Here is a 10268-nt window from a genome sequence, read left to right on the forward strand (position 1 = left end):
TATTGGAAACAGACTTCCAGGTTTTCTCGAAGAAGTTTCAGGGTAATTCAGGCATCTTGCCTTTTGACAAAAATTATCTATCTCGAACAAGTTAACATGATCAACTTTCTTTGGACCAGAAACTCACTCTAGAATAGTGTGCTTGGGCAGGATGACTTCAGTCAAGAGTGGGACCATCTATATTTGACCATAGCTTTCTACTTTATGTGTTGAAATTGCAGGGAACTTAGATTGGATTAAAGAATTGTCATAAGTCAAGAGTTAAATGTTTGAATTGTGTTCTTATTTTGGGTTTGCTTAGTTAGTTCGTTAGTTGGTGTATGAAGTTTGATAAATTTCCTCACCATTTAAATAAATAAATGTGGTTGTCTTCACATATGCAGCTTGAGAGGAAGTGATAGCTAAGAACTTAACAGTTTTGTCAATTTCACAACATCAATTGCATTGAATTTGAGATGGTTTGTACCATAGGAAATCATCATCAGCTACTTGAGCAGCTTAAAGCGTTCATTGCAATCAAACTTGTCTTCAATTCATTGCGGGGCCCATGAAAATTTAGCTTCCAACCACTGAAAGAGAGCTGCCCCACTTGCTGACAAAAAGTAAGAAAGTTTCCAACCCTTCTGATCGAAGTCAACAGTTCTCGTTCTAAGATTTGGCCAGTGAGAAGTACAGAAAAGGAATATCTTATCACTACCATGGTTCTGTCTTAACATCTCTAGCTACCTTATCATGTATCCATAGTTAGTGGCTACATAAAATCGGTGAAAAATTGCCCATTATTCTGAAGAATTCTCGTGCCTGATCATGTTCATATGTTTCTTTTACATTCCTGATCAAGCTCTTTTGTTCTTTTTCTGAGAACAGATCCCTGGTGTAGAAGATTCCTCGTTATCTTGTTGTTCCAGGCTTGTTTTTTGAGTGATGTAGTCCCCATTCTTACCTACGGTGTTGTGGGGATCTCCCCACTGCATTTGATAAATGCCATTGGTTGCATTAATGGATTACTCTGCCCCCAAAAAGGGTATAATTTTCCAGTACAAAACTTCTGTTCTCGTTTTGAAGGACAAAGGCAACGGCAACCAAAATTCCAAGACTATATCTGCTGCTTGGGATCTGTTTAGACACATTGAACTCTTCTGTAGTTCCTTGAAAAAGAAATAAACATGAAATATTCATTCTTTATTTCTCTCTCCAAGCTACAGCCATGAACCATTTGTTCCCTCTTTCCTGGTAGGTCCCCTCCAAGTCAAAAAAATCAATCTCTCGACTCTATCCGATGTCTCCAATTCAATAATGCAAAACTTCCATATTGCACTGTTTTAGCCATTAAAATGGACCTTTTATTGAAGTGGTGATAACAACATTTTTATATCAATTAAATTGAATGTCAATCTTAAAATTTTACCATGATATCGGAATAGACGTTATCTTTATTCATTGATTTTTTTTTTATAATTTATGTCAAGTGAAAAGCTTATATTTCATTTTTTAACTTAAAATTTAAACTCTCTCTCTCTCTCTCTCTACATACAGATCATGCCGATAAGGAAACCTATTTTTAACTGGAGAGTCAAGGGCCAACAAAAGCCTGGTTATTCTCTCAAAGCAATATGTTCATAGTATTTAAATATGCTTATATCAGTCCATCTGCCTTTGGTATAAGAAAAGAATGACAGCAACATTATGTGTGCAGTGATTTAAGCAAAAGACATCCAGATGACATAAACCATGTCTGGAAACAGCACGTGCGTTGCTGCGGCTGACTGGCTGATTCCCATTTGTCCAGGAGCCAAACCCAATTTGCTTTCAATTTAACCATGTGAGGGGAGAACCACAGGGGTGGCCTGGTTTTGGACTATACCATGGATACTTGCCCTCCACGTGAGATTTAAACCATACTTTACTCAAATCTGCTTTTAAGCATAAACCTCAAAAAAGTCTTTGAGGGTAAACAAATATCCTCAGACTTTTTTTAAGCAACCAGTGAGGGCCTTTTGTGTTTCCTTCAATGTGAAGTACTTGCTTTTTCCCCCTGTAATTTGACTGTAATGCTGCTGCCCTTTCCTTTTTGATGCCTCATCTTTTCCACCTTTTTGCTGCTTTCAGATGTGCATATTTGTTTAATGGTTTATGGAGATTGCACAGCAACTGTAGGGCGAAAGTTAAACAAGGGAACTTACAATAAGCCATGAAATTAAGCAATTGGTGCAATACCAAAAACTTAGCTTAAAGAAAAAACTATACTAGTCCCCTGATAATGGATCATAAATGTAGAACTTTTCAATTCAATATCTCTTTTTTTTCTAAAAAAAATGTAATAATTTATTGTTATTAATCATGAGAAAAAACCTCTTAATCAAAATTAAATATATTCATATAACTACGGATACCATAATACATTCAGTGTTTGATGGTAAAAAAAAAATTTAAAAACTCTTTAAATAGAGATTTTACAAAATAACATAAAAAATTTATTTCATTGATTTCTGTATTGATACTTCAAACTTAAACTTCTATTGGATTTGTATAAAAAATAATAAAGTGATTTTGTTTTTGAAAAGTTTGATGAGATTAAAGGTGTGTTTCATGCTTTAAAGTATTATAAGTGTAATTTTATGTTTTTTGAATCACTTTTAATTAGAATAAAGACGGACGACAACCCACGGAGTGGTGAAGTCGAAGACGAGAACCTCCTTCCTTGATGGCCGCAAACTCTTCCAGGCTACTCGCACTAGGTCTAGCGAGAGCTATTGATGGCCCCCTTAAAACTCGTTTATTCGTTTCTTACAATGTTCCGTTCACATTTAGCTTGACCTTTCACTTTGCTCTATGGTTTTCTCAACGTCGATCGTTGCACCAAATCCACAGTGTCTCGACGCCACCCTGCGTGATCCATGCTACCACCAAATAAAACACCATATTCATATAATAATATTGCATGAAAATGACATAAACCTGATCACCTTAGGACAAAAAATTAACTTTATCGTCTTCGTAATTAAAATAAAAAATTCTTAAATAAATCACATAAATAATATAAAACGAGTTCCATCCACTAAAGTAAATGACAAAATTAAACAATCATAAACACAACAACTATCTTATCACAATGTGTAATACATTTGACTATATGATTTCACTTAGACCACAATACCATTTTACATGATAAAACATTTTACCTAATGTATTTTCACTAACATGATTATTTAATTATATTAATTAATATATTTTATTATAATATTTCTCACTCTCGCACCCGTGTGTGTGCATTATGAGCAAGGAGAGTGTTTAGAGATTATAATGGTAATGTAATAAATTTGTTTTTTGATGATGAACAGGAGTCTCATTATGTAAAAATTTTAGTTATTCGTAATATTTTATATTTTTATGTTAATTTTTTATAAATAAATATTAAATCTTTGATTATTAAGTCAGATTTATGCGTTGAATCTTAACACGAATATGAGGTCATGAATTTTATAAAAAATTTGAATCGATATGTTAGAGACAAGTGAATTTAGCAAATGACTAATTACTTTGCAGATGCATTTACAAATGGAAATGAATCGACTTAACATGTTCGATGGGTGTTGGTGATCGGATATATGTGGCAAGAACGGGCAAGAATTATTTTGTTCTTTGCTAAAATCAAAGGAAAGCAAAAATTCTGGGATCTGAAATTAAGGCAAGTCCTGTTGGTTTTTGGTGGTTTGTTTGGTACATATATACATATGGTTAGAATTAGAATCTCTCGTTATCTGTTAATTGGATAATCCCATATGGTCTGTGCCGGTATTTGTCGGGCATTAACGCGTGTGATAGGTATGGCGCGTGGGTGTTCCGGTGAATAATTTTTGAAATGTAATTAATTTGGGAATTTGGGGAATTTTGTTTACCATTGCTGTGGTCACCAACGTGGAGGCGTTCCGGGAGTCAGTCCAAAACTGCACTCGCCTTGTCTACCGCGTGGGTCCCTACGTAGGGACCCATCGTCCTTTTTGTGGGAGCTTGGTCAGCTTTGTGTCATCCCCAATCTTCACGTCCGCAATCATTGTGATACTTTAGATTACTAAATATATTTACTTCTAATTGACTAATGATTAAGCTCCCGTCATTTCTTTTCATTTTTTGCTTTGAATTAGTCTATTTTTTCCACGTGAAAAATCAATTTAATAACATTTTTGTCTCAAAATTTTTACATTTTTATCCTTCTCAAGAAGATTTTTTTATTTTTTTATTAAAATACATATTTTTCATACAATTAATAATTTCAAATAAAAATCACGTTAACCTGTCATGAAATAATTAATTAATACACAAACATTAACATAAGAAATTAAAATTGATACTAATAACTAATTATTAGTAAAAAAAAATTGAGATTTTATCAAAAACTCAAAAAGAGATTTAATATTATAATTAGTAAAAAAAGGATTTTATCAGTAAAAACATAAAAATATTTCAATTTATTTAATTTTTATATTGACATAATATGTTAATTTAAATATATAAAAATATCTAGATGGTGTTGGTGTACTAATTAAGTCTTGCCTTTTTGAAAATCCCATGTGCCTGATTTCTAGCCCTTTTCTCTCCCCATGGAAAATATAAACAATTATGGGAAAAGCAAGCTCACCACCCTCTCTTTATTTTGCAGCAATATAGTTGCAAGATTTATAAGAAAAAAATATGCCTTATTTTGAAGCAATAAGCAAGTATGGGTATTACGACTTTAATTAGTAATCATTAACTCGTATTCCTTCAATAAAATAATTTATGTGTTTAAAATTATTTTCTCATGTCATTTTATATAAGCAAATTACAATATTATTTTCCAAAAAACATGACATTTTTAATTGAAAAATTAAAAAAAAAAAAGAAAAGAAACTTTGTCTAGAGTCTTGTCCTTTATGTAATCCTTTTCGATATAAATAAAGACTTCATTTTGGACCAAGACATAAACCCACGTATTATTCGAATTAAAATCGAAGTTTTGTTTTTTTATAGAATATTTAATTTGAAACAAATATCTGAGTTTAACAATTAAGTAAATAGTACAAAATAAAAATATTTATTGTGAATTAATTTATCGAGATTTTATATGTATAAAAACAAGTTTTCAATCTAGTGGAGAAAAGTTTTTGTATCGTTTAGAAGATGGGACCGACGTAATATTAAGGATCTATCATAAACTTTATTGGAACATTGCATGTAGCTATGAATGTGATTTTTGGGGTAAATCTTACTATTGGATTTCACCGTTGCCTTTTTGGCCGGAAATCTTCGTAATGGTCAGCCGATGATTATTGTAGCTGTGACCCACTATCATAAATTCATGGTGCTTGGGCCACCATTAAAAAAAAAAAGAAAAAATTCATTTTCAGCATTATTGATTCTAATAAATTTATGGAGTGGAAAAAACAGTCTGTTGTTAGTGGTTAAACCCACGTTGGCTGGAGCGCGTGATTTGCACCCACAACCGGCCATTTTGTATTTAATTCACCTACCGTTGGATAAAATAATTTGACCTTTTCCTACTGGCTTGGTTTGGTGTGTAATTTTTGGTAAAAACGGCTTTTATGTTGTTGAGTTTTATTTATTATTTTACATTAAAATTTTTTATTTTTTTAAAAATTTATGATCATAGTAAGAGTAAATGTTGTAAAAAAAAAAGGTCTCTTTCAAACACCTTTTGTGCAATTAAAAAGTCCATGTAAGCAAGACAAAATTTATGATAAATTACATAAAATTTTGAATTTGATGTAACTTTATCTTTTTATACAATACATTGATTTTGACTTTAAAAATAAAATATATTTAATTCATAACGCTTTTATCAATTGAGTTTGTTTTGATATTATTTTCATAGAATTTTAATTTTTTTAAAAAAATTATCTTAACAGGGTGTGCAGTATTTAGGTTTGTAAGATTTTAAAAATCTCTTATTATAACTAAATCTTTTGAAATACTTGAGCTGAGGTTATAAAAGAATATATAAAGATAATTAGATGGAATTTTTTTTTAACAATTTATAGAAAAAATAGCAAATATGGAAAGAGTTTAAATAGGGAAAAGAGTTATTCTCGAAACTCTGGACACTAACAAGCGGCATTACATTCAAACGGCAAGAGAGGCGCGTGGGGTTCTGTTAATTCCGTTGGTGTCATAAGCCTACATCGCCCTGGTTTTGCCTTCCTTTAGTTTTTCGATTCTCAACAGAAAAAAGGGAAAAAAAAGGAAGAAGAAGAAGCATTATTTTTTTTCCGTAACATTGTCATCGTTATCACCTTTACAAAAGTCTTTCTTTTATTGGTTAGATTAGGATTGTTTATAGTTTCTGGGTTCTGTTTCTAGATTTGCATAAAGCTGTAAATACATGGGCTTTTTATGCTTATAGAGCCTAAACATTATTTTCTTGTTCTTGTTCTTGTTCTTGTTCTTCTTCAAAGAAAAAAAGAAAGACCATAGAAAGCTTTTTTGGTTTTTCTTATTTGGTATTTTGATCATCTCAGATATTCAATTGAAAAATGTTTCCTGGATTATATGGGTGGCTTTGGTTTTTGATGGAGAAGGGCAATAGTAGCTCCTTCCTTTAAACTCAGGTAAATATGATCATGCTTTTGTGTTCCTTCATTTTCTTGTTCTTAATTCAATTTTATGTCTTTTTTCGAAATATGTAAGATGAACAGATGACAGAAGGGTACAGAAAGTTCATGTTTTGTTTGTTTGCGGTTTTTGGGGTCGGTTTTTTTGTTGGTTCAGATTGGTTGGTGGAGCTGTTGTCTTATGTGTTCATTGTTAAAAAGGTCGGTTTATGTTTTAAGGAAGCTGAAGGGTGGATTTTCATTGTGAACAGGCATATTATTTGGGATGCAGGAGACTGCGGAACCAGACATTGGAGGAAGGAATTGGGCTCCAAATTCTTGGGATCATTGAGATCAAGAATGATTAAGAATCTCATTTTGATTAGTTGCTTTAGATGAATAATGGTTTTTGTGGATGAAATATGCAAATTTTGATCCGGCTTTTTGGTGGAAGATGAAGAAAAGGTCTTCCAATTCATAATTAAAGTTAGGCAAAAGAAGAGTTTTGATTTAGATAACAATGGAGGCACCAGCAACCGAACAGCCGAGTGCTCCTGCTCGAAGGAAAAAGATGACCAAACAGTTAACAGGAAAACGAGAAGATACGCCTCTACATTCTGCAGCAAGAGCTGGAAATCTTGCTGTGGTGACAGAAATCCTTACAGGTACACCGGAGGATGAACTGAAGGAGCTGTTACCTAAACAGAACCAATCTGGTGAAACTGCCCTTTACGTTGCTGCGGAATATGGTTATGTTGATTTGGTTAAGGAGATGATTAACTATTATGATCTTGCTGATGCTGGGATCAAAGCTAGAAATGGTTTTGATGCATTCCACATTGCTGCTAAACAAGGAGATTTAGGTATGTTTTTTATTCATGAATTTTTTATGTTTTTCTTATTAAGAAAGTTATTTTGGAGGTGAATATGAGGTTTTAGTCTGGCCTTGTTGCAGATATATTGGAAGTGCTACTGGCAGTTCATCCAGAATTGGCTATGACTGTTGATTTATCTAACACCACGGCTCTGCACACGGCTGCAACACAAGGCCATATAGGGATTGTGAATTTTTTATTGGAGGCAGGTAGTAGCCTAGCTACAATAGCAAGGAGTAATGGTAAAACAGCTTTACATTCTGCAGCAAGAAATGGGCATGTGGAGGTGGTGAAGGCACTATTGGCTAGTGAACCTGGGATTGCATCAAGGACTGATAAGAAAGGGCAGACTGCACTTCATATGGCAGTGAAGGGGCAGAATGTTGAGGTGGTGGAGGAATTGATCAGAGTAGATCCTTCATTGATGATAAACATGGTTGATACCAAGGGAAACACATCCTTGCATATAGCCACCCGGAAGGGTAGAGCTCAGGTAAATCAGCCTTTTAGCCTGTATCAATCAGTGTAGCCATTTATGTTTGCTCTGCAACTGGGTCACTGTTTCACCTAGAATTTGGACTTCTGGTTGATTGCTGTTGAAGCCAGGTACAGCTAATTAGCTACTCTATAGTTTAATTTTGGGTTTCTAACGAACCAGTTATATTCATTCTCTGTCTTCCTCATCTCCCATTGTCAGAATTTAGGTTTCAATTGGATTCACAGTTTAGTCTTAAGCAGTAGTCCTTATTCAGTTTATATGCAGTTCTTAAAACCATTTGTTTGCAGTAATTGACATATCAATAAACTGAAAGGACAAATTATTATTAAGGAACAGAAATAGAATTGATAAGGCCAAGTTGTTTGAAATCTTCAAACAAAATCCCCTTATTGCTGAACAGAGAATTCTGTTTAATAGTAATTAAATTCTCTGGCTGCTGACTAGATGGCTTATCCTGTGTGTATGAGATTAACAATTCTGAATTCTGATACCTGAATGATTGTACACCGGGGATTAGCATCTTTCCTCTAATAGAATTATTTCAATTATTGTCTTTATTATTTATTATTATTAAGAAAAATCTGCTTCTAATTATTTGTTCTGCCCCCGCTGGTTGACTTAACAAAAGCCTGAAGTATCTCACAATTTGCCCAGAATTTAATTAAACTAGAGGATTAATATGTTGGAAAGCTCAAAACTAGTTGTAATTTTCAACTGCTGGGGGGATGAGATCTTGACAATAGCTGAATCTGTGATGAACCAGTTATGAGGCATGGAATGCTCAATGGAACTCTTTAGCAACAACGGTAAAATGTCTGGTCCTCCATGAATTGTAGTAGAGGTTTATCTGAAACTCCTTTGACTAAAGTTGGATTTGCTCCCCGTTAAACTCATGAGAGAGCAATTTTAATGGAGCAATTTCAGAAGATTTTTCATCATTACTTCTTCAGTTTATGGAGTCAAATAAATGGAATAGGGCAAGAAGCTAATGTAATCTTTTCCTTGTGCAGATTGTTAAGTTGCTGCTTGGATACAAAGAAACCGACACAAAAGCTGTTAACAGAAGCGGTGAAACTGCTATCGACACTGCTGAGAAAACTGGGCACCCTGAAATTGCAACCATTCTGCAGCAGCATGGGGTTCAAAGTGCTCGAACCATCAAACCTGCAGCACCAAATCCAGCACGTGAGTTAAAACAAACTGTGAGTGATATAAAGCATGAGGTGCACTATCAACTAGAGCACACCCGCCAAACCAGAAAGCGTGTGCAAGGCATTGCCAAGAGACTCAACAAAATGCATGCTGAAGGTCTTAACAATGCAATAAACTCCACCACTGTTGTTGCAGTCCTAATTGCCACAGTTGCCTTTGCTGCCATTTTCACTGTCCCTGGTCAATACGTAGATGACCCAAACGACATTCCTCCTGGTCACTCTCTCGGGGAAGCTAATATAGCTCCAAATCCTGCCTTCATAATTTTCTTCATCTTTGATTCCATTGCCCTCTTCATTTCTCTGGCTGTTGTAGTGGTTCAGACTTCAGTTGTAGTCATTGAGAGCAAGGCAAAGAAGCAGATGATGGCGATCATCAACAAGTTAATGTGGTTGGCTTGTGTGCTTATTTCAGTGGCATTCTTAGCCTTGTCATTTGTTGTAGTAGGCACAGAGGAAAGATGGCTTGCAATCGGGGTGACAATCATAGGAACAAGTATAATGGCCACAACTTTGGGCACCATGTGTTATTGGGTGATTAGGCATCGGATCGAGGCTTCAAACATGAGAAGTATACGAAGATCATCACTGGGTAGCAGGTCACGCTCCTGGTCATTGTCTGTGATGTCAGATTCTGAGATTCTAAACAATGAGTTTAAGAAAATGTACGCAATTTAATAAAGATCACTCACGCCAGATCCCTTTTTTCCCCAGCATATGGCGTTTCGGATCACTTTTTATGAAGTGTATATTTCAAGTTGATCATAATCTTCTTTCCTTTCTCAATGCTCTCAAAGGCAAATTAATGTATGACTGAGCAACTTCTGAGGGCAATACCTTCGGCCTCAGAGGCCAACGGCCATGGTTGAATATATATGGTTCTAATTTCTATATCTTTCAAAGCCACCTGGAAATTTTGTAAGCATTTGCAGCAAATGGGAAGAATCTGATAACATGGAGGCAAATGCAGCCAAATCACACCTAGGCAAATTTAGCATTGCAGCCTGGAGGACTAAAAGTAAAGATGGTTTTCTCCTTCTTTTCTCTTGTTTTCTTTATCCCTTTTTAGATGCAGTTGAAATCTAACTGATCTGTC

General features: G+C 34.5%; 1 protein-coding gene across 1 annotated transcript; it reads left to right on the plus strand.

The window, feature by feature from the left end:
- The first annotated feature begins 6097 nt into the window (after nt 1-6097).
- LOC110412520 (ankyrin repeat family protein) lies at nt 6098-9934 on the plus strand. Its single transcript, XM_021423065.2, has 4 exons — nt 6098-6605; nt 6860-7450; nt 7543-7955; nt 8972-9934. Exons 2-4 carry the CDS (start codon nt 7108-7110, stop codon nt 9848-9850), a joined length of 1635 nt encoding a protein of 544 aa, XP_021278740.1. The 5' UTR covers nt 6098-6605; nt 6860-7107; the 3' UTR covers nt 9851-9934.
- The last annotated feature ends 334 nt before the right edge of the window (nt 9935-10268 follow it).

The sequence above is a fragment of the Theobroma umbraticum genome, unplaced genomic scaffold (genome assembly GCF_002168275.2).
Source record: "Theobroma umbraticum cultivar Fairchild unplaced genomic scaffold, ASM216827v3 scaffold_95.0, whole genome shotgun sequence".
Classification (NCBI taxonomy): Eukaryota; Viridiplantae; Streptophyta; class Magnoliopsida; order Malvales; family Malvaceae; genus Theobroma; species Theobroma umbraticum.

Coding starts and splice junctions, on each gene's coding strand:
- LOC110412520 (XM_021423065.2), top strand. CDS start 7,108: ATGGAGGCACCAGCAACCGAACAGCCGAGTGCTCCTGCTCGAAGGAAA. Junction 7,451..7,542: donor TGCTAAACAAGGAGATTTAG/GTATGTTTTTTA, acceptor GCCTTGTTGCAG/ATATATTGGAAGTGCTACTG. Junction 7,956..8,971: donor CCCGGAAGGGTAGAGCTCAG/GTAAATCAGCCT, acceptor TTCCTTGTGCAG/ATTGTTAAGTTGCTGCTTGG.